Source organism: Mustelus asterias, chromosome 2 (assembly GCF_964213995.1).
Source record: "Mustelus asterias chromosome 2, sMusAst1.hap1.1, whole genome shotgun sequence".
Classification (NCBI taxonomy): Eukaryota; Metazoa; Chordata; class Chondrichthyes; order Carcharhiniformes; family Triakidae; genus Mustelus; species Mustelus asterias.
Window position 1 is genome coordinate 60,233,350 of NC_135802.1, and position 25,281 is coordinate 60,258,630.

General features: G+C 43.5%; 1 protein-coding gene across 1 annotated transcript in view; it reads left to right on the forward strand.

Moving 5' to 3' along the window:
* Positions 1-23,174, forward strand: part of dazl (deleted in azoospermia-like) — a 176,692-nt gene extending 153,518 nt beyond the window's left edge. The window contains exons 10-12 of the mRNA XM_078200398.1: positions 6,173-6,349; positions 22,821-22,959; positions 23,116-23,174. Of these exons, the coding sequence (XP_078056524.1) occupies positions 6,173-6,349; positions 22,821-22,959; positions 23,116-23,174 (375 nt within the window). The remainder of the gene's footprint in view (positions 1-6,172; positions 6,350-22,820; positions 22,960-23,115) is intronic.
* The last annotated feature ends 2,107 nt before the right edge of the window (positions 23,175-25,281 follow it).

A 25,281-nucleotide genomic window follows, 5' to 3' on the forward strand; every position in this document is an offset into this window, starting at 1 on the left:
AATTCAGGTTTCAAATGAATTTTAGAATTTTGAAATTATTCTTATTTCATTAACTATTAGAAAATGTAAATACTTTTTAAAATAAGTGACACACAGATTTTAATTGCTTATTCTATCCAAGGGTAGATGGTGTTTTTCCTCATTGAGAAATCTTTTTTATGTTGAACTTCGAAAGCAAGCAAATCTGCTTTGAGGGAACTTAACTTGGGAAGGAAGGTGGGAATAAGTTGATGATGAAGGGATCTCTTGCCATCCAGACTTGGGAAGTGGGAACCAGTAGGAATTGGATGGAGGGTCGAGGGTGAAGTTGGTGATAATGGAGCAAGGAAAGGGCTGAGTGGATAAAAATAAATGGGGTTGTGATAGAACTGAGGAATTAGTTAGAGCAATAGGAGATAGGAAGAATGGGTGGAAAAGGACCTGTTGAGGGTCATACTTTCCCTACACTTCCCCTGCCTCCAGTCAGAACATATCAAAGGCTGCCTTTAGCTGTGGTGGCTTTTTTCACTACCATGCTTTCATGTCATCCCATCTAAAAGAAAATGAACAACAGAGAGGACAGTGAAAAAACTTGTACATACCACAGACATCAGCTGACAAAATATAATTGCATTTATAATGGCTTTCCTTGCTGCAGGATGTCCCAAAGCAAGTGAATTGCTGTATAATGTGCAGAAGCACAGCAGCTCACCTCTGCAAAGCTTGGTCTAGAAAAGCAATGAAAAAAAGGATCAGATCTGTCTTTATTGGCTAAGACACAAATGTCGGTCAAGAGATGAGATTTGACCAAGATACCAGGAGATCTCCCCTTCTCTTTGAAGTGAGTAAAGTGGTTGAAAGAGGGACAGGACTGGCAGCTGAATATTCCGGGGTACAAGTGTTTTAGGCAAGACAGAGGAGGGGCTAAAAGAGGTGGGGGAGTAGCAGTATTAGTTGGAGAGCATATTACAGCGGTGCAGAGGGAGGACAATTCAGAGGGGTCGTGTAACGAGTCACTCTGGGTGGAGCTTAGAAACAGGAAGGGCGCAGTCACTATGTTGGGGGTATACTACAGGCCCCCCAACAGCCCAAGGGAAGTGGAAGAACGGATATGTCAGGAGATACTGGATAGGTGCAGGAAAAATAGGGTTGTTGTAGTGGGAAACTTCAATTTCCCTGGTATAGACTGGAAATCGCTGAGAGCTGGGACTCTGAATGGGGAGGAATTTGTAAAATGCGTACAGGAGGGTTCTTTGGAACAATATGTAGATAGCCCGACTAGAGAGGGGGCTATACTGGACCTAGTACTGGGGAATGAGCCCGGTCAGGTCTTCAAAGTTTCGGTAGGGGAACATGTGGCAAATAGTGACCACAATTCTGTTAGCTTTAGGATAGTGATGGAAAAGGATGAGTGGTGTCCCAAGGGTAACGTGTTGGATTGGGGGAAGGCTAACTTTAGTGGGATTAGGCAGAAATTGGCAGCTGTTGATTGGGAGAGGCTGTTTGAGGGTAAATCCACATCTGGCATGTGGGAGTCTTTTAAGGAACAGTTGTTAGGGCTCCAGGACAGGCATGTGCCTGTAAAAAAGGATAGGAAGGGTAGGATTCGAGAGCCGTGGATAACCAGGGAAATTGAGGGACTGGTCAAAAAGAAAAGAGAGGCGTATGTTAGGTCCAGGCAGCTAAAAACGGAGGGAGCTCTGGAGGAGTACAAAGAAAGTAGGAAAGAACTCAAACGGGGAATTAGAAGGGCAAAAAGGGGTCGCGAAATGTCCTTGGCAGACAGGATTAAGGAGAATCCCAAGGCATTTTATTCAATTGTTAGGAACAAAAGGGTTGTCAGGGAAAAAATCAGACCTCTCTGGGACAAAAGTGGGGAATTATGCTTGGAGCCCAAAGAAGTAGGGGAGATCTTAAATGAATACTTTGCGTCGTTATTCACAAAGGAGAGGGATGTGTTGACTGGGAGTGTCTCGGAGGGGAGTGTTGAACCGTTGGAGAAAATCTCCATTACAAGGGAGGAAGTGTTAGGTTTGTTAGAGAATATAAAGACTGACAAATCCCCAGGGCCTGATGGAATCTATCCAAGGCTGCTCAGGGAGACGAGAGATGAAATCGCTGGGCTTCTGACATAAATCTTTGTCTCGCCACTGGACACAGGTGAGGTCCCAGAGGATTGGAGGATAGTTAATGTGGTCCCGTTATTTAAGAAGGGTAGGAAGGATAACCCGGGTAATTATAGGCCGGTGAGCTTGACGTCCGTGGTGGGGAAGTTGTTGGAGAAGATTCTTAGAGATAGGATGTATGCGCATTTAGAAAGGAATAAACTCATTAGCGATAGTCAGCATGGTTTTGTGAGAGGGAGGTCATGCCTCACTAACCTGGTGGAGTTTTTTGAAGTGACTCGAATGGTTGACGAGGGAAGGGCTGTGGATGTCGTCTACATGGACTTTAGTAAAGCGTTTGACAAAGCCCCTCATGGTAGGCTGGTGCAAAAGGTTGGATCTCATGGGATAATCTCATGGGTGGCTAGATGGGTGGAGAACTGGCTTGGTCACAGAATGTGGAGATGCCGGCGTTGGACTGGGGTAAACACAGTAAGAAGTCTCACAACACCAGGTTAAAGTCCAACAGGTTTATTTGGTAGCAGTCAGATGGAGTTGAAATGTGCTCTCAAACAGTGCACAGACACAGAAATCAAGTTGCAGAATACTAATTAGAATGCAAATCTCTACAGCCAGCCAGGTCTTCAAGGTACAGACAATGTGGGTGGAGGGAGCGTTCAACACAGGTTAAAGAGATGTGTATTGTCTCCAGACAGAACAGCTAGTGAGATTCGGCTACCAAATAAACCTGTTGGTCACAGAAGACAGAGGGTGGTAGTGGAAGGGTCTTTTTCCAGCTGGAGGCCTGTGACTAGTGGTGTTCCGCAGGGCTCTGTATTGGGACCTCTGCTGTTTGTGATTTATATAAACGATCTGGAAGACGGTGTAACTGGGGTGATCAGTAAGTTTGCGGACGACACAAAATTGGCAGGACTTGCAGATAGTGAGGAGCATTGTCAGAGGCTACAGAAGGATATAGATAGGCTGGAAATTTGGGCAAAGAAATGGCAGATGGAGTTCAATCCTGATGAATGCGAAGTGATGCATTTTGGTAGAAATAATGTAGGGAGGAGCTATACGATAAATGGCAGAACCATAAAGGGTGTAGATACGCAGAGGGACCTGGGTGTGCAAGTCCACAGATCCTTGAAGGTGACGTCACAGGTGGAGAAGGTGGTGAAGAAGGCATATGGCATGCTTGCCTTTATAGGACGGGGCATAGAGTATAAAAGTTGGGGTCTGATGTTGCAGATGTATAGAACGTTGGTTCGGCCGTATTTGGAATACTGCGTCCAGTTCTGGTCGCCACACTACCAGAAAGACGTGGAGGCTTTGGAGAGAGTACAGAGGAGGTTTACCAGGATGTTGCCTGGTATGGAGGGGCTTAGTTATGAGGAGAGATTGGGTAAACTGGGGTTGTTTTCCCTGGAAAGACGGAGGATGAGGGAAGACTTAATAGAGGTGTATAAAATGATGAAAGGCATAGATAGGGTGAATGGTGGGAAGCTTTTCCCCAGGTCGGTGGTGACGTTCACGAGGGGTCATAGGTTCAAGGTGAAGGGGGGGGGAGGTTTAACACAAATATCAGAAGGACATATTTTACACAGAGGGTGGTGGGGGCCTGGAATGCGCTGCCAGACAAGGTGGTGGAGGCGGACACACTGGGAACGTTTAAGACTTGGCTAGATAGCCATATGAACGGAGTGGGAATGGAGGGATACAAAAGAATGGTCTAGTTTGGACCAGGGAGCGGCACGGGCTTGGAGGGCCGAAGGGCCTGTTCCTGTGCTGTATTCTTTGTTCTTTATTGTTCTTTGTTCTAAATGCTCCCATGGCATTAAGTGGGCAGTTTAGATCTCATCTGAAACATGGCAATTCCAACAGTCTCATTCTCACTTGAATGTTTTACGCATTGGTTTGCACTTTGTCTCCAAATCTTAACTCTATGTTGAGTTTTTGATTCATGGTTTATATGTCAATGTCTGACACTTAAGAGAATCTTATTACATAGTGTTTATGAAAATCTGTGAACTTCATTTAAGCAGGAGTTGCCTATCTGTTGTAGATTAAGATACTTATGCACAGTGGAGTTAATTTATCTAATTGGCAGGCATTGCCTCCACTATGCCAGATATTTGAGTGTTCTTTGTTGATAATTAGATACTTAACACAATTTTTATCCTGTTGATCAGGATTTCCTGCTGCCTCATTTGTAGTCGATCATAAACTTTCTGGCTGCCTGGTGTCAAGTTGGGTTGTTCCAATATTGATTACACTGTTGCTTGGCACTTCATTCATTTATTGATTTTTGATGCTGTATAAATATATTATTATTTCTGTTGTAAAGTTGTTGGTTGTTCCATTAATTGACCAGATTTTATTGAATTTATTGGTTCCCACTTAGCTACATTGTAGTGTTCATCTATATCCTTTGTCATTGATCTGTAATGTGTCATTGTGTTGATTTGTGACATCAGTGTTCTTACTAGTTGAGTGCTTCAATAAGCGAATTTACTCAAGTTTATAGTATTTTTAATTTCCCACCACTGAAGCCCCACGGCATGGGGCACAGTTTGTCAGGTTATCTTGCCTGTAACTTGCCTCTGTCTATCTTTTTGCGTGTTGGCATTTTTTTCGTTTATATCCCTTGCTGTTTTTGATTTTTGTTTTTGTATTTTTGAGTGGAAAGTGGTGAGTGGCATGGTATGCTAGGGAAGAAAATTTCTTTAAGAGCAAGTTTTTATTACACTTCGGCAAAGAAGATTTAACATGCACCATGCAATAGATCACTTGCTTTTTTTGTTGCTTAAAATTGAGATAGCTTTTAAAGTTCTAACCTGTTATCCATCATTCCTTCTTTAGTTAATTTTCTGCTGACTGCATGCTGTTCTAGATTTGTAGCACTGCCCAAAGCAACAGAAATTGCTTTAGCCCTTCAAACTGTTCTATTATTCAATTCGATCATGGCTGATCTGCACCTCAATTTTATTTACCTGCCTGTGATCCATATTCTTCCTTACCCTTCTTTACAAAAGCATATTGACCCGAATTGTGAAAGTTTGAATTCATCCAGCATCCACAGCATGTTGGGGAGGGAATTCCAGGTTGCATTAAATAGTACTCCTGGGGCAGAATTTTTTAGTTGGTGAGATACCCTGCCTCCTGAAGAGTCGGTGAGGAGCATTAATTTGCTAGAGACGGGGCTTTCCTTCACTTGTCCTGCCTCAATCTGATTGACTGACCGTTTTGCAATCCCAGCAGCAGCAGTGGCCACAGCTTCAAGTATGAGCAGTCCTGAAATTCCAAATCCTGGAATCCAGGACCAGGTAAGTGTGGTGGACGGGAGCCAAGGAGAGTGCAGTGGGGACCTTGATGAAGAGGAAGCACCTACATGGAAAGAAGGTCCTTGAGGGAGGCCTGAACTGTGATCTGCTAGGAATACACTCACTTGCACGCTATTCATGCAACCAATCCTTCTAGTTTAACCCTGGTATCATTCTGGTAAATTGTTGTGGCAATCCTGTCTAACGTCAATGCATCTGTCCTGGGACAGTGTAGAATTGAATGAAGTACTCCAGGTGGGATCTTACTAAGGCATTATGTAACTGAAAATAATTCCTACCCCTTGATAAAGGTTAATATTTCATTAGCGTTTTGCTTTTTGCACTTGTCCACGAGCATTTAACGATTTGTGTACAACTTAAGAGCACTGTTCCTCTACAGTTCCTAGTTTCTCACCACTTGGAAATGCTCTTGTGTGGCTTCCTGGATTTTCACTTCACATTGAGCTGCATTTGATAGTTTTGTCCATTTGCTTAATACCCATATTTGTGCACCTAGATGAGGATTTTTCCCTATCTTCTATTGTTGTTTTATCATGTATTCTGTTTATTGCTTGCAATCCCAACGATTTTCTGCTGGCAACATTGAAATCTTCTAATAACAATGCAGTTGTATATTTATTTTCTCTAATTCAAATTCATATTACCACTATGGACTTTGCTCCAGCAACGTGAAAATCGTTGTTTTGAGTGTAAATTTATTTCCCAATGCTTTTTTTGAGCATCATATATGATACTTGGTAATAGTTGGCTAGATGTTCACAACAATGTAGCTGGAGGTCAGAGTCTTCAGAAGATATCAGAACAGCAATAGCAGAACTCTACAAGCCTTTAGCCAGCAAGCTTATTTTATTTCACACTTTTGAGGAGGCAGCTATTGAGATGAGAAACAAGAAGGAAAGAACAAGAGGACTTCAAGTACAGGTGAGAGTGGTGCACAGTGAAACCAGATGAATAATTGCAATAGTTGAATGGTCCACACACCCGTTAGCTCTCGATCTAATGGACCTGTTCTTTGCCATGCTTAAAGGCAATCAATCAGGCAAGGAAAAGCAATAGAACATTTTAAAAAGGTAATTAGGAAGTTTGGGGAGGGGAGAGTGAAAATCTGAAGAAATATTTAAGAATTCATAGAATCTCTACAGTGCAGAAGGAGGCCATTCGGCCCATCGAACCTGCACCGATCACAATCCCACCCAGGCCCTATCCTCATAACCCCACGTATTTACCCTTGCTAATCCTGCTGAAACTAAGGGGCAATTTAACATGGCCAATCCACCTAACCTGCATATGTTTGGAGTGTGGGAGGAAACCGGAGCACCTGGAGGAAACCCACGCAAACACAGGGAGAAAGTGCAAACTCCACACACACTGACCTGAGGCCAGAATTGAACCCGGGTCCCTGGCACTCTGAGGCAGCAGTGCTAACTGCTGTGCCGCCCAAATCATTTACAACAGGTAAAAAGTGGAATTTCAGTGTAGTATCTGAATCCTTCAAACTTCTGAAGGTCCCACTCATCAAGAAGCCCTCTTTCACAGAGCTACAACAACGTTACACCTACAGGTGTGTATTTCACAAAGGTTTGGCTTTTTTCACTATTCTCTTAATTTGATTTCAGTGTTAATATTTAAAGAAATAGACAAACTTGGCAATTAATCAGCAGATATTTCATGTTTCTTTAACAGAAATAAACTTTATTCATCAAAAATAATTCAAGTTAAACATTAACTTATTTTATAAAGATTTGTGCTATTTACTTCCCCAAGAGTCATTCACTTTCCTGGGACCGATTCAAAAGGTATCCCAGCTCTGTGGAATTCACTGAGTTCTCTTTGGTGTTTCAGCTATTCTCAGGTACAAAATTTCACTAGGGTCCTTCTATTAGCTTTCGGCTACTCCAACTTCTTCACTGACCTCGAGCCTGGATTCCACAACGCTAATTTTATCTTAACTACAACTGCCGTGCAGTGATTTTAAACACCATAGGAGCTATAACTACCCAAGACCCAAAGCTGACAGTCTAGCTGCTTCTCCAAACATTAATCAGTCTTGCCTGATGGCTATGCTGCAAATAAAATGCAAATCAACTGCTTGCTAATTACTTTCCACAATTCTGGGAAGCCACAAGAATAACTTTATACTGGAATTAATGCAAAATGTCATGTCTCCAGTTTTTTGCTAAGAAGCCCACTTGCTGTTCTTTCATTTTTCTAACTGTTAACCTTTAGGTGACCCCTAACCTGTTGCAGGTAACAAACTCTCAAGCTTGTTTGAATTGTATTCTCACCAGAGTTGCTTGTCAGTTTCTCAACCAGATTCTCCACAGTCAACATTCTAAAACATACAAACCGTGAACTAGCCATTGTTAACTAGTTATCAGCTATTTCATGTTGAATATGTAAGATTAATAGCTCTCACTGCCTGAGCTCCTTTATGCATAGTTACTGTCTTCTGTGGTGGAAAATGCAAATTGCTGTCCTTGTCAAAGGCTGAAATTTGTTTGAATTAGTCTGATGTAGAAAATGTTGCTGTCCTTAGTGTTTGATGCCACTAATTTGTCCATACCACGAACATTGGAAAGCTAGATGCTCTTGGTGAGAAGTCATTGCAACATGTCCCACAGCAGACATTGTAGGACTGGGTATCAAACCAGGACTTTGAGGTTGGTGGAGTGAAATCTGTTTTTAAGCAGTTGGTGGTCTAAATTTAAAATGTTAAACAGCAGATGGAGCTCTAGGGATGTTTTAAGCGCAGGGTTAACAAGCTTCAGAACACTGACTTGATGGACAATTTGTTATTTTACAAAGATCCATTACAGTGCCACCTACTGATGCTGTGAGCCCTAACAGGTGAACTGGTATATCTTGGCATATGAATGCTCATAGAAAATGCTTTGAATGGAATGCATGACCCACATTGCAAATTTTTGTATCATGTATGTTATTGTTATTGAGCTTCACATTCTTGGGAGCATTGCAACAAAACAAGATGACAAGGAGGATTGACAGAATAGGCATGGAGAGGATGTTCCTGCACTTGTAGGGCAATATAGTAGATTTAAAACAGAAATGGAGAAATTGCTTCTCAAAGGATCATAAATCTGGAATTCACCATCCAGAGCGTGGTGGATGCTGGGACTTTGAGTAAATCCAAGAAAGAGTTAGACAGATTTTTAATTATTAAGGGTTTGAAGGGCAGTGATGAACGGGCAAGTAAGTGGAGTTGAGGTTGAGATAAGGTCAGCCATGATAGTGACTGCCTACTCCTGCTCTGTGCAATATCATGAGAGATGTCTGCTGTGATGTAAGATCTATGGTGGGAATGGTGTGAGAGTTAGATAGCAGTGTCTTCAAATGTACTGATTTTGAAGGCGGTGCCTGATTTAAATAAAACATTTTGGCTACCTGGCTGGCCTTTGGGAGTGAAAATTTGGCAGCAACTGCCCATAGCTGGGGATGTGTGTGAATATTTTTCAGTGAGAGGACAGATGCAGGACATTGATTGGGGCAGGGCTTCCTTCAGAGGAGACTGGGGCTTGGGCGATTGTAACAAAAACAAAAATGCTGGAAAAACTCAGCAGAGTTTTTGGAGAGGGATAGGGCCGGACGGCAGGGCAAGGCTTACAATTGGGGGAGAGGTAATTATGATGCGATTAGGCAAGAATTAGGGGGCATAAGATGGGAACAGAAACTGTCAGGGAAAGGCACTGATGAAAAGTGGAACTTTTTCAAGGAACAAATACTGGGTGTCCTTGATAGGTATGTCCCTGTCAGGCAGGGAGGAAATGGCCAAGTGAGGGAACCGTGGTTCACAAAAGAGGTGGAATGTCTTGTGAAAAGGAAGAGGGAAGCTTATGTAGGGATGAGGAAACAAGGTTCAGATGGCTCGATTGAGGGTTACAAGTTAGCAAGGAATGAGCTGAAAAAGGGGCTGAGGAGAGCTAGGAGGGGACATGAGAAGTCCTTGGCGGGTCGGATCAAGGAAAACCCCAAGGCTTTTTACTCTTATGTGAGGAATAAAAGAATGACCAGGGTGAGGTTAGGGCCGGTCAAGGACAGTGGTGGGAACTTGTGTATGGAATCAGTAGAGATAGGCGAGGTGATGAATGAATACTTTTCTTCAGTGTTCACCAAGGAGAGGGGCCATGTTTTTGAGGAAGAGAAGGTGTTACAGGCTAATAGGCTGGAGGAAATAGATGTTCGGAGGGAGGATGTATTGGCAGTTTTGAATAAACTGAAGGTCGATAAGTCCCCTGGGCCTGATGAAATGTATCCTAGGATTCTTTGGGAGGCGAGGGATGAGATTGCAGAGCCTTTGGCTTTGATCTTTGGGTCCTCGCTGTCCACGGGGATGGTGCCAGAGGACTGGAGAGTGGCAAATGTTGTTCCTCTGTTTAAGAAAGGGAATAGAAATGACCCTGGTAATTATAGACCGGTTAGTCTGACTTCGGTGGTTGGTAAATTGATGGAAAGGGTCCTTAGGGATGGGATTTACGACCATTTAGAAAGATGCGGATTAATCCGGGATAGTCAGCACGGATTTGTGAAGGGCAAATCGTGCCTCACAAATTTGATAGAATTTTTTGAGGAGGTAACTAGGTGTGTTGATGAAGGTAGGGCGGTTGATGTCATATACATGGATTTTAGTAAGGCGTTTGATAAGGTCCCCCATGGTCGGCTTATGATGAAAGTAAGGAGGTGTGGGATAGAGGGAAAGTTGGCCGATTGGATAGGTAACTGGCTATCTGATCGAAGACAGAGGGTGGTGGTGGATGGAAAATTTTCGGACTGGAGGCAGGTTGCTAGCGGAGTGCCGCAGGGATCGGTGCTTGGTCCTCTGCTCTTTGTGATTTTTATTAATGACTTAGAGGAGGGGGCTGAAGGGTGGATCAGTAAATTTGCTGATGACACCAAGATTGGTGGAGTAGTGGATGAGGTGGAGGGGTGTTGTAGGCTGCAAAGAGACATAGATAGGATGCAAAGCTGGGCTGAAAAATGGCAAATGGAGTTTAACCCTGATAAATGTGAGGTGATTCATTTTGGTAGGACTAATTTAAATGTGGATTACAGGGTCAAAGGTAGGGTTCTGAAGACTGTGGAGGAACAGAGAGATCTTGGGGTCCATATCCACAGATCTCTAAAGGTTGCCACTCAAGTGGATAGAGCTGTGAAGAAGGCATATAGTGTGTTAGCTTTTATTAACAGGGGGTTGGAGTTTAAGAGCCGTGGGGTTATGCTGCAACTGTACAGGACCTTGGTGAGACCGCATTTGGAATATTGCGTGCAGTTCTGGTCACCTCACTATAAGAAGGATGTGGAAGCGCTGGAAAGAGTGCAGAGGAGATTTACCAGGATGCTGCCTGGTTTGGAGTGTCGGTCTTATGAGGAAAGGTTGAGGGAGCTGGGGCTGTTCTCTCTGGAGCGGAGGAGATTGAGGGGAGACTTAATAGAGGTTTATAAAATGATGAAGGGGATAGATCGAGTGAACGTTCAAAGACTATTTCCTCGGGTGGATGGAGCTATTACAAGGGGGCATAACTATAGGGTTCATGGTGGGAGATATAGGAAGGATATCAGAGGTAGGTTCTTCACGCAGAGAGTGGTTGGGGTGTGGAATGGACTGCCTGCAGTGATAGTGGAGTCAGACACTTTAGGAACATTTAAGCGGTTATTGGATAGGCACATGGAGCACACCAGGATGTTAGGGAGTGGGATAGCTTGATCTTGGTTTCAGATGAAGGTCGGCACAACATCGTGGGCCGAAGGGCCTGTTCTGTGCTGTAATGTTCTATGTTCTAGATCTGACAGCATCTGTGGAGAGTAGAGCCAGCGTTTCAAGTCTAGATGACCTTTTGTCTTGAAACATTGGCTCTATTCTTGCTCCAAAGATGCTGTCAGACCTGCTGAGATTTTCCAGCATTTTTCTGTTTTTGTTTGATTCCAGCATCTACAGTATTTTGCATTTATCTTGGGTTATTGTGGTGCTGTTGCCCTTTTAAGGGGTGATTCCCTGAAAGGATCATGTGACCCACTGGTCCAATTGGGAGTAGAATTGCAGTTCCATTCAGTTTTTTGCCTGGGCTTGTTCCAGGAGTTGGAGTTTTGTGCCTGTGGAGTTGAGACTGTTTCCCTTGCTCTGTAATGTTCATAGTTTCATAGTTATTCTGTGAATAAACCTTTAGTTAGTTCACTGACCAGAATTCGAACCATACCTTGCTCGAGTAGGTTAGACCCTGACTGGCAGGTTAATTAGGCTACTGCCTGCTTTTAACCACAGTCTCCTCAATGCTAGGAGCACAGGATGGAGGCAGGATTTTAGTTTTCAAGCTGTTGAAATAAACTTTCCCTGCTCTGGGAAGTCAAAATGTGTGAATCTTTCATGCCATTGTCCAATGACTTGGAGACATGCTATAAAAGTTCCTTGTGATAGGGGTAAGCCACAGTGACCAGGTCACTGGCACAGAGTCAGGCTCTGTGGCCCGGAAAGTAAAGAGAGGGGTTAGGAGAGCAATAGTGGTGGGGGATGCGTCGGTTAGAGCCACGGACAGGCGACTCTGTGGGTGCGAACGGGACTCCAGGATGGTAGTCTGCCTACCTGGTGCTGGGGTAATGGATGTCACCGAGCGGATAGGAGTCATCTTAAAAGGGGAAGATAAAGAAACGGATGTCATTGTACACATTGGTGCAAATGACGTAGATAGGAAGAGCAGGGGGATCCTACGAGAGCAATTCAGGGAGTTGGGAAATAGACTAAAAAGTAGGGCCTCTAGGGTGGCCATCTCTGGGCTGCTCCCAATGCCTCGTGCCAGTGAGGCTAAGAATAGGGAGTTAGTACAATTGAATGCTTGGCTAAAGGACTGGTCCAGGAGGGAGGGCTTCATTTTCCTAGATCAATGGGAAGTTTTCAGGAGAGGATGGCACCTGTACAAGAAGGGCGGGTCACAACTAAGTTGGAATATCCTGGCTGGGAGTTTTGCTAGTGCCGTTCGGGGGGGTTTGAAGGGCTGTGACCAGGAGTAGAGACTGGCAGGGGGGTGGGGATCAAAATATTAGGTCTACAAGTGTAGAGGCTGGGGACGAGCTTGGGGCTGGGACAAGGCTGGCAAAGAAGAAGAGCACTCTGGGGGAGGATGACCTCACTGGGCCTAGAGGTCTGGAGTGCTTATACTTCAATGCAAGGAGTGTAGCAGGTAAGACAGACGAACTTAGGGCCTTAATGCTCATGAGGAATTTGGATGTGGTTGCGGTGACAGAGACTTGGTTGAAAGAGGGACAGGACTGGCAGCTGAATATTCCGGGGTACAAGTGTTTTAGGCGAGACAGAGGAGGGGCCAAAAGAGGTGGGGGAGTAGCAGTATTAGTTGGAGAGCATATTACAGCGGTGCAAAGGGAGGAACATTCAGAGGGGTCGTGTAACGAGTCACACTGGGTGGAGCTTAGAAACAGGAAGGGCGCAGTCACTATGTTGGGGGTATACTACAGGCCCCCCAACAGCCCAAGGGAAGTGGAAGAACGGATATGTCAGGAGATACTGGATAGGTGCAGGAAAAATAGGGTTGTTGTAGTGGGAAACTTCAATTTCCCTGGTATAGACTGGAAATCGCTGAGAGCTGGGACTCTGAATGGGGAGGAATTTGTAAAATGCGTACAGGAGGGTTCTTTGGAACAATATGTAGATAGCCTGACTAGATACTGGACCTAGTACTGGGGAATGAGCCCGGTCAGGTCTTCAAAGTTTCGGTAGGGGAACATGTGGCAAATAGTGACCACAATTCTGTTAGCTTTAGGATAGTGATGGAAAAGGATGAGTGGTGTCCCAAGGGTAAGGTGTTGGATTGGGGGAAGGCTAACTTTAGTGGGATTAGGCAGAAATTGGCAGCTGTTGATTGGGAGAGGCTGTTTGAGGGTAAATCCACATCTGGCATGTGGGAGTCTTTTAAGGAACAGTTGTTAGGGCTACAGGACAGGCATGTGCCTGTAAAAAAGGACAGGAAGGGTCGGATTCGAGAACTGTGGATAACCAGGGAAATTGAGGGACTGGTCAAAAAGAAAAGAGAGGCGTATGTTAGGTCCAGGCAGCTAAAAACGGAGGGAGCTCTGGAGGAGTACAAAGAAAGTAGGAAAGAACTCAAACGGGGAATTAGAAGGGCAAAAAGGGGTCACGAAATGTACTTGGCAGACAGGATTAAGGAGAATCCCAAGGCATTTTATTCATGTGTTAGGAACAAAAGGGTTGTCAGGGAAAAAATCAGACCTCTCTGGGACAAACGTGGGGAATTATGCTTGGAGCCCAAAGAAGTAGGGGAGATCTTAAAAGAATACTTTGCGTCGTTATTCACAAAGGAGAGGGATGTGTTGACTGGGAGTGTCTCGGAGGGGAGTGTTGAACCGTTGGAGAAAATCTCCATTACAAGGGAGGAAGTGTTAGGTTTGTTAGAGAATATAAAGACTGACAAATCCCCAGGGCCTGATGGAATCTATCCAAGGCTGCTCAGGGAGACGAGAGATGAAATCGCTGGGCTTCTGACGTAAATCTTTGTCTCGTCACTGGACACAGGTGAGGTCCCAGAGGATTGGAGGATAGCTAATGTGGTCCCGTTATTTAAGAAGAGTAGGAAGGATAACCCGGGTAATTATAGGCCGGTGAGCTTGACGTCCGTGGTGGGGAAGTTGTTGGAGAAGATTCTTAGAGATAGGATGTATGCGCATTTAGAAAGGAATAAACTCATTAACGATAGTCAGCATGGTTTTGTGAGAGGGAGGTCATGCCTCACTAACCTGGTGGAGTTTTTTGAAGAAGTGACCAAAATGGTTGACAAGGGAAGGGCCGTGGATGTCGTCTATATGGACTTTAGTAAAGCGTTTGACAAAGTCCCTCATGGTAGGCTGATGAAAAAGGTTGGATCTCATGGGGTAAAGGGGGAGGTGGCTAGATGGGTGGAGAACTGGCTTGGTCACAGAAGACAGAGGATGGTAGTGGAAGGGTCTTTTTCCGGCTGGAGGCCTGTGACTTGTGGTGTTCCGCAGGGCTCTGTATTGGGACCTCTGCTGTTTGTGATTTATATAAACAATCTGGAAGAAGGTGTAACTGGGGTGATCAGTAAGTTTGCGGATGACACAAAATTGGCAGGACTTGCAGATAGTGAGGAGCATTGTCAGAAGCTACAGAAGGATATAGATAGGCTGGAAATTTGGGCAAAGAAATGGCAGATGGAGTTCAATCCTGATGAATGCGAAGTGATGCATTTTGGTAGAAATAATGGAGGGAGGAGCTATACGATAAATGGCAGAACCATAAAGGGTGTAGATACGCAGAGGGACCTGGGTGTGCAAGTCCACAGATCCTTGAAGGTGACGTCACAGGTGGAGAAGGTGGTGAAGAAGGCATATGGCATGCTTGCCTTTATAGGACGGGGCATAGAGTATAAAAGTTGGGGTCTGATGTTGCAGATGTATAGAAAGTTGGTTCGGCCGCATTTGGAATACTGCGTCCAGTTCTGGTCGCCACACTACCAGAAGGACGTGGAGGCTTTGGAGAGAGTACAGAGGAGGTTTACCAGGATGTTGCCTGGTATGGAGGGGCTTAGTTATGAGGAGAGATTGGGTAAACTGGGGTAGTTCTCCCTGGAAAGACGGAGGATGAGGGGAGACTTAATAGAGGTGTATAAAAGTATGAAAGGCATAGATCGGGTGAACGGTGGGAAGCTTTTCCCCAGGTCGGTGGTGACGTTCATGAGGGGTCATCGGTTCAAGGTGAAGGGGGGGAGGTTTAACACAGATATCAGAAGGACATATTTTACACAGAGGGTGGTGGGGGCCTGGAATGCGCTGCCAGGCAAGGTGGTGGAGGCGGACACACTGGGAACGTTTAAGACTTATCTAGATAGCCATATGAATGGAGTGGGAATGGAGGGATACAAAAGAATGGTCTAGTTTGGACCAGGGAGCGGCACGGGCTTGGAGGGCCGAAGGGCCTGTTCCTGTGCTGTTTTCTTTGATTTTTTTGTGTCTTCTATTTTTCTTGTCTTTTTAGAATTTTCTGCTTGCTTTTGTCTTTTTCATTTTTCTCACTTTTTGAATAACATAGCAGGAATAGATTATTTTAATTTTGGAATCAGGTAAATAAAAAGCACTGGTGACATAGATGGAAACTTTGTAAAAATAGGTGGCTGGCAGAATTTGGGGCTGGAGTGGTTGGAATTGTGACTTGCTGGCAAGCGACAACAGCAGAAATGGGTGGGCTCTTGTGAAGAGTTGGTTGTTGGATACCTGTAAATGCACGGCCCAGACAATGCATTGGAATGTGGTAGGAACTAAGATTTGGAACAGGTAAGTGAGACTCCGAGCATTGGTGATCAAATGAAACCAGTCTTATCCACTTGCACCCAGCATATCATTGGTACCATGTTGCTCAGGCCAAGACAAAATAATTTAACAAGTGGTTTCGAGCATTAAGTAGACAATTGAGATTGTTTTTAAACTGCTTATCATGTTTTTTCAATGTGTTAAGCCAGTATTAATTGCCCATCCTTAATTTTCTTTTCAAGGTGATGGTAAGATGCGTTCCTGAACAACTGCAGTCCAAGTAGTACAGATATCTCCACAGAATTATGGCGCAGAAGGAGACCCATTGGCCCATCATATCTGCATCAGCTCTCCAAACTTTGGCTTAGTGCCATTTCCATCTATTATCCCCATACTGATGCACATTATTTCTTCCAAATAATCATCTAATGCCTCAATTGAACCTGCCTCCTCCAACTTCCAGACCCGAACCACTTGTGAGAAGTTTTTACTCGCATCATATTTGCTTCTTTGCAAATCTCTGTGACCTCATTCTTGCTCCTTTTATAAGGGGGAATAGTTTCTCCTCATCTGCTCTGTTCAAATTCCCCCCCCCCTCCCCTTATGATTTTGAACATCTCTATCCAATCTCCAAGGAAAATAGTCCCAACCCCTCAAATCTATCCTTGTAACTGATGTTTTTGAACCATTCTTGTAACCCTCTCCCCAATGCATTCACATCCTTCCTATAGTGTGGCTCTCAGAACTGTATACAATATCAATATTCCAGCTGAGGTCTGCTTGTCTTGTACAAGTTCAGCATAATCTCCTTATTCTTGGACTCTATGCCCCAATTAATAAAGCCCAGAATACTATAATGCTCTCTGCACTCCATCTATCCAGCCACTTTCAGTGATGTATGCACATATACACCCAAGTCCCTCATGCCATTGCACCCCTTCTCCTTGTTTTATATTCTCTCTATGTCCATCTTACCAAAATGCATCAATGAATTTTAAAAAAACATTGTTTCTCTGCAGTGAACTTCATCTGCACATATCTGCGCTCTCCACCAACTTGTCCATGCCCTTTTGAAGTTCTGCACTGTCCTCTTTTACAGTTTACAATACTTTCCAAGTTTTGTATCATCTGCAACCTCTAAAACTGTCCCCTGCACACCATGATCTAAATCATTAATGTTTATTACAAATAGCAAGAGTTCCAATACCAACTCCTGGTGAGCACCACTACACCCCCAGCCAGGAAAATATCCATTGACATTACACTGTCTCCTTTTATTCCAGCCAATTTTGTATCCATGTTGCTACTGTCCCTTTTATTCCATGACTCAACTTTTCTCAAGTCTGTTGTGTGACATTGTATTGAATGTCTTCTGAAAGTCCAAGTCCACCATGTCAATAGCATTCCCCTCATTGACACTTTCTGTTACCTCATCAAAAAAAGCCAAGTTAGTTAAACATGATTTTCCCTTGAAATCCAAGCTGGCTCTTCCTAATAACCCACATTTTTCCACGTGACTGCTAATTCAATCCAGAGTAATTATTTCTGGAAGCTTAACTAATGATTAACTGACTGGCCTGTAATTGCTGGAGCTACCCTTGCAACCTTTTTTGAACAAGGGCTTAATATTTGCAATTCCCCAGCCCTCTGACACTGCCCTGGAGTCCAGAGAAGACTGCAATATTATGGCCAGCAATCCTGCAATTTCCATTCTTTCTTTCTTCCTTCAATGCCCTTGGTTGCATCTCATCCGGGACCAGTGCCTTGTCAGCGGTCAGTACCGACAGTCTACTCAACACTTCATCCTTCCTCATAAATTTTGAACCTACTAGGGATAGAATTTCATCGACTGTCACTGGGTAGCATCTATCTCCTTGGTAACGACAGATGCAAAGCATTCATTTAATACATCAGCCATACCCCCTGCCTCTGTGCTCAATAGCATCTTCTACCTAACTCTTATTAGGAGCATAACCAAAGTGCTGTTAGAGGAGTGAGTTCTAGGATTTTGACTTAAAGTGAAGGAACAGTGATTAGAATCCCATGTCATAATGGTGTGTCACTTAAGAGGGGAATGTACAGCTGGTGGTGCTCCCTCAAATCTGTTGCCCTTGTTCTTCTAGGTGGTAGAGGTTGAAAGATGCCATCAAAGGAACCTTGGCAGTTCTTAGAACTATCTCGTCAATAGTGTACACTGACCACAGGTGGTGATAGTGGTGAGAGTAAATGTTTAGTGCAGTGAATAAGGTGTCAGTCGAGCAGGTTGCTTTGCCCTGGATAGTGTCAAGCTTTGAATGTTGTTGAAACTGCAATTGTTTGGGAAAATGGAGAATATTACATCATACTTGTGCCTTGTAGATGGTGAACAATTTTGGGGAGTCAGGTAGTGAGTAGAATACATAGCCTGCTATTCTAGACTCTATTTTATGGCTAGTCCAGTTTTTGGTCATTGACATGAGGGATTCTGTGGTAATACCAATGTATGTCAATAGGCAGTGGTTAGACTCTAGTTGGAGATGGTCATTGCGTGACACACCAGAATGTTCCTTGCCATTTAGCTCAAACCTGATTGTTGCCCAGGGCTTGCTGCTTGTGGGCATGAATAACCTCATTGAGGAACTATGAATTGTATTGAACACTGCAATCATCAGTGAACATTCCCACTTCTGGCCATATGATGGAGGGAAGGTCATTGAAGTGGCTAATGATGTTTGAGCCTAGGATATTGCGATGAATTGTATCCCTTGCAATAAAGGTCAACATGCCATTTTCTGCCTAAATCGCCTGCTGTGCCTGCCTATGCTATTCCTTCTATGAATACACCTAAATCTGAGCATCAACAATTAAAAGTTTCACTTTTTAAACAAAAAATCATTTCATATTACCAAGTGAATAACCTCTCAATTCCCGACCTTGCACTTGTCACATGTTGCCCACTCACTTACCTGTCCATATCTCAATGTAACATCCTTGTGACCTCCTCGCAGCTTGCATTCCCACATAGCTTTGTATTGTCAGCAAACCTAGATACATTACCCTCTCGTTGCCCAGTTGTAAACAGCTTGATGCCTCAGCACTGATCCCTTGTTACAACCTTCAAAACTTGAAAATGCCTGTGGTATCCCTACTCTTTGGTTAATGTATGGGAAGCAATCTTTCAGTAAGAAGTCTCACAACACCAGGTTAAAGTCCAACAGGTTTATTTGGTAGCACAAGCCACTAGCTTTTGGAGCGCTGCTTCTTCATTAGGTGTGGGATTTCAGTTCACAAACAAGGCATTATAAAGACACTAACTCAATTTACAAAATAATGGTTGGAATGCGAGTCTTTACAGGTAATCAAGTCCTAAAGGTACAGACAATGAGTGGAGTGAGGGTTAAGCACAGGTTAAAGAGATGTGTATTGTCTCCAGCCAGGACAGTTAGTGAGATTTTGCAAGCCCAGGCAAGTCGTGGGGGTTACAGATAGTGTGACATGAACCCAAGATCGCAGTTGAGGCAGTCCTCGTGTGCGGAACTTGACTATCAGTCTCTGCTCAGCGACTCTGTGTTGTCGTGTGTCGTGAAGGCTGCCTTGGAGAACGCTTACCCGAAGATCAAAGGCCGAATGCCCGTGACCGCTGAAGTGTTCCCCAACAGGAAGAGAACACTCTTGCCTGGTGAGTGTCGAGCGGTGTTCGTTCATCCGTTGTAGCGTCTGCATGGTCTCCCCAATGTACCATGCCTCGGGACATCCTTTCCTACAGCGTATCGGGTAGACAACGTTGGCCGAGTTGCAAGTGTATGTACCGTGTACCTGTTGGATGGTGTTCTCACGTGAGATGATCTGGCACGTCTTGCAGAGTTTGCTATGGCAGGGTTGTGTGGTGTCGTGGTCACTGTACTCCTGAAGGCTGGGTAGTTTGCAGCAGACAATAGTCTGTTCGAGGTGCGGTTATTTGAAGGCAAGAACTGGGGGTGTGGGGATGGCCTTGGCAAGATGTTTGTCTTCATCAATGACCTGTTGAAGGCTCCGGAGAAGATGTCGTAGCTTCTCCGCTCTGGGGAAGTACTGGATGATGAAGGGTACTCTGTCCACTGTGTCCCGGGTTTGTCATCTGAAGAGGTCGGTGTGGTTTTACGCTGTGGCGCGTCGGAACTGTCGATCGATGAGTCGAGCGCCATATCCTGTTCTTATGAGGACATCTTTCAGCGTCTAGAGGTGTCTGTTGCGATCCTCCTCCTCTGAGCAGATCCTGTATATACGGAGGGCCTGTCCGTAGGGGATGGCTTCTTTAACGTGTTTAGGGTAGAAACTGGAGAAGTGGAGCATCGTGAGGTTATCCATGGTCTTGCGGTACAGTGAGGTGCTGAGATGATCGTCCTTGATGTTCCAACGGACTCGCTGATCGACAGTTCTGACGCGCCACAGTGAAAAACCTCACCGACCTCCTCAGAAGACAAACATGGGACACGGCAGACAGAGTACCCTTCATCGTCCAGTACTTCCCCGGAGCGGAGAAGCTACGATACCTTCTCCGGAGCCTTCAATATGTCATTGATGCAGACGAACATCACGCCAAGGCCATCCCCACACTCCCACTTCTTGTCTTCAAACAACCGCACAACCTCAAACAGACCATTGTCCGCAGCAAACTACCCAGCCTTCAGGAGAACAGTGATCACGACACCACACAACCCTGCCACAGCAACCTCTGCAAAACGTGCCGGATCATCGACACGGATGCCATCATCTCACGTGAGAACACCATCCACCAGGTACACGGTACATGCACTTGCAATTCGGCCAACGTTGTCTACCTGATACGCTGCAGGAAAGGATGTCCCGAGGCATGGTACATTGAGGAGACCATGCAGATGTTACGACAACGGATGAATGAACACCGCTCGACAATCACCAGGCAAGAGTGTTCTCTTCCTGTTGGGGAACACTTCAGCGGTCACGGGCATTCGGCCTCTGATCTTCGGGTAAGTGTTCTCCAAGGCGGCCTTCATGACACATGACAATGCAGAGTCACTGAGCAGAGACTGATAGTCAAGTTCCGCACACATGAGGACGGCCTCAACCGGGATCTTGGGTTCATGTCACACTATCTGTAACCCCCATGACTTGTCTGGGCTTGCAAAATCTCACTAACTGTCCTGGCTGGAGATGATACACATCTCTCTAACCTGTGCTTAACCCTCTCTCCACTCACATTGTCTGTACCTTTAAGACTTGATTACCTGTAAAGACTCGCATTCCAACCATTATTTTGCAAATTGAGTTTGTCTTTATATGTCCTGTTTGTGAACAGAAATCCCACTCGCCCGATGAAGAAGCAGCACTCCGAATGCTAGTGGCTTGTGCTACCAAATAAACCTGTTGGACTTTAACCTGGTGTTGAAACTTCTTACTGTGTTTACCCCAGTCCAATGTCGGCATCTCTACATCAAAGCAATCTTTCAGCCATGCTCCATACTAAATCTTATTATTCTTGATCCTTGTGTACTGCCCTTGTTTCTTCCAAAATTTTCCACTCAAAGTTCTAAAACTGGTCATCATCTCCTAAGTATGTGCTGTTATTTACTGCAACCCATGTTTGAATTCCTTCAGTCAGATTTCAGCCCTGGTTACAGCACTGAACTGGCCCTACTCATGTGACAATTGGCATTCCTGTGACTCTGGCATCTATCTCCGCAGTTTTTGGCTCACTTGACTGCACAATTCTCTACTGAGGTCTGTCCTCCATTATCTAACTCAGTGGCATTACCCTTGCTTTGTTCAACTTTGCCTAATCATGAAACAGCATTTCCAGTAATAACGTTTCTTCCCATCTTGCAGCATTACTCCCAAATCCATCCTTGACTCCGTTGATGACTTTTCATTGAAATATACGCTGACAACACTCAATTCTATCATGCTGGCCTCTTTCTTGAGTCCCTGGAAATGAACAGGGTGGACTTTGGTCATCACCTGGACCTTGAGGGCCCAGGGGAGCACCAGCAAACCCCTTAGCATAGCGAGGCATCACATTGTCGGTCCCCCCCCCCGCCCCCGATCACAACCACCACTCAAATAATGGGTCACCCCTCCACCTCAGCAGACTCCTACTCAGGCCATGTGTTTTGGCAGTGCCAATTATGCACTTCCCCCTGGCCTGGAGCCTAGGCATCATGGGGGTTAGGTCAGGTGCCAGGCTGCAGTGGGAGGGTCCTCCAAGGGTACTGGGTTTTGGGTGGGCTCAGGCTGGGAGCAAGGGGTTGACCTTGCTACTGTGTTCCCTGAGATGGAGGTCTCCTGGTTCGACTATCCCTGGTAGATATGAAGATCACGCTGATCAACACCTTCATTCCTGCCTGTCAGCTGTGAAAATTTGAAGTAGCCTGTTCACTCTAATCACCATGCCCCCTGGACAGCAGTCAGGCTATCAAATTGCAGCAGCACTCCATTCTGGAGTAAAGATTTCCCTTTTTGTCAGAAGCCAGAGGTGTCAGCAGGCCTTTTTGAAGTCCTCTGACAGAGGGCATGTCAATTTTGCTGGGGGTGGGGTCCTTTCTCCACTTCTGTTCTCTTGGAATATTGACATCATAGAACCTTTTGACGCATTTAAAGTTAATCTAGTTGTAATCCACAATATAATCAGGGTTATTTCTCTGCTTCATATGCTGCCATAGCCCTCATTCATTATTACTTCTAGACTTGACTATTCCAATGCTCATGTGGCTGGTCTCCCAAATTTACCCTCTAAGCTTGAAGTCATCCAAAACTCAGCTGCCCATGTCTAAACTTGCACCAAGTACAATTCACTTATAACCCCTGGGCTAACTGACCTACTTTGGCTCCTGGTCAAGCAATGTCTTGAATGTAAAGTTTTGATCTTTGTTTTCAAATTCCTACATGACCATGTTCCTCCCAACCTTCTCCAGTCCTATTACTCCTTAACATTCCTGATTTTAATCGTTCCACGTTGATGGCTTCAGTTGCTGAAGACCTTGGCTCTGGAATTCCTTCTCTATATAGCCGCCTTCCTTTAATACATTCCTTATACCCACCTTTTAGCAAGTTGACCTAATGGCTTCTTATGTGATTTTGTGTCACTTTATTTTAGTATACTCCTATGAAGCACCTTGGGATGCTTTATTACAGTAAAGATGCTATATTATGTCTTGGTTACCTTACTGCAATTTCTGGTGTATTGAAATCATTCAGTTTCTTGCTCGTGCAAGATACTGAGCCAATCTTTATTGGTAATTATTGTAGGTGTAATAAGTCTGACGTAATTAAGTTTTTATACTATTAGTGTCTTGAGGTCTTGGCCTAATGTTAGTTGCACTTAAATTATAGCAGAAAGGTAGTGTTAAAGCATACTTTAAATTTGCTCATTTTTGCTATTTTTCTTTCAGGAGAAAAGAGTACACAGATTTACAGTTTAGAAGAAGTAGTCCAGCAGAATCTGAAGTGAAGTAACTGGTCCTGTTTATAGGGTGGATAAAACTAACTAATCTTCAAATCTGATCTTTGCTAATATCAATATTGTGTTGATCCTTAAGACTGGGCTACATTATTATTGTTGGTCTTGCCATGTAGCACTTTTGATCATGTAAAACTAAAATCCATTTTCCTACTGGAAGCACTAATAAGTGTGTTCTTGGTCACATTCCAGTTGAATCACTCTTGTATCTACTTGATTGACAGTAGACCCACTTTGTATTTCTCTGATGTGTTTCAGTTCTGATGTACAAACTTAGGATTAGTGTGTCCTAATATTGTAATTTATCTTGTAAGTTCTGATGACATTAGCTGTAATAGCAAAGTGTAATTGGTTTATGAATGTCATATGAACCACAAGGTTAAATTATTTCCTTATTACCGTTTGCCTTTTTTTATTACATAAAGTCTGAATTAACTGAAAATGCTAATGACAGCTAAAAGTAATGGTAAAATTGCCTCGCTTGTGATGCCTTCATATTTTTAGGAGAATGTAATTATTTTTGAGCCCCAAAGCTAAATTATAAGAAAATGTAAAATCCTGGTGTACATTTGTGTTGAAATGCTAGTTCAAACAAACCTTTGTAACAAAATACTAGAAACATGCAGCATGTCAGTCAGCATTTGTGGGGGGAACAGCCATTTGCTTCACATTTTGTTTTTATTTCAGATTTGTGATATTCTTCTCTTCATAAAGCTTTTTGTTTGATTTCCAAAGAGAAATATAGTGGTGTCAGCTTGCTGATGAGCAATACTTGCAATACACTTATTTAAAAATTCATATCTTCAAGCAACTACAGAAAAGTTAAAATGAAGCTTTACCATAACTGTAGGAAATATAGATTTTATCATCGTGGTATAAGATATCACATACTGTAGTAGAATTTCAATTATTTGTTAGACAAGGAAAATGTGCATCAGTATTTGGGGAAGTTCTTTTGACCAAATATTGAGATTTCACTACATATCATGTGATTCTGATCCTGTATTTTATATCCACGCCATTTTATACGGATGAACTGACTTTTGCCTTTACAGGGCTAAATACTTGAACAATCATTTAAGCCCTCATTTAAAACTCAGTTTTATCCAACATTTTTAACATATTCTCTTTTACAGTGTCTTATAGTTTCACAAAAAAAGCAATTGAACTGTGACCCACAGTAATGTAATGGGTCTATTTTTAATATGTTGAAATTACATCTTTTTTAATTTAGCCACTGTAAACTAATAACGGCTTTGCTCACAAATGAAACTAGAGGCTACAAGCAACTTGTATTTTACAGAGTATGTGTCCAAAATTAAGTTGCTCGCACCATTTTCTTTTTGTTGAGTTGGAATTTCTTAATTTACTTCTACTCATCTAACCATTACCTATTTGCAAATTCTGGGCTGCCCTGTCTATAAATCGTGTTTGAATGCTTTGCACTGCCTGAATTACCAGAATCTTAGGAAAATTAAAGATTTTTTTCTTTCAGTGAAAAGCCATCTTGCACAGATTTTTAATCCAATTTAATTAATATCTATCTTGAAAGTTCCTAATTTTAACTAAAACTCTTTGCTTCAGACTTGTCCATCTAATTTAAGTAATGCTTAATCGGTTTCAATGCTTAAAATTGATTTTCTTTAAAGCAAACATTCAAGGAAAAATATTCGGTTTGAAGATAATTTTTAGATAAAATGGTGAACCTGCGGTGAACTGAATATTGGAGTTTTCTGCTCCATAAAATATAGGTTAATTCAAGCTTGTGTGTTTTAACCATGCTGGACCTTGTTTGGTAATCTGGCACCAACTTGGGCTTGTGATTAATACTGTGACACCAAAACCAAAATCATTTTTGTGTATCGGACATATTAAATGACAATTCCAATTTTAACTTGAATTAGGGATCACATTTTCCAGAGCTTAACAGGGTCAGTACTTCCTTCATTTATCTAGTAAAAAATCAATGAAAAATATAAACTTCTATAAGATTTGAAAAAAAATCTCAAACTTGGTTAGTAATGAAACTTTGTAAAACATTTCATAAAACTAAAACAAGCCACCTTTTGTAGGTTTAAGATATATGTATGAAGTTTTA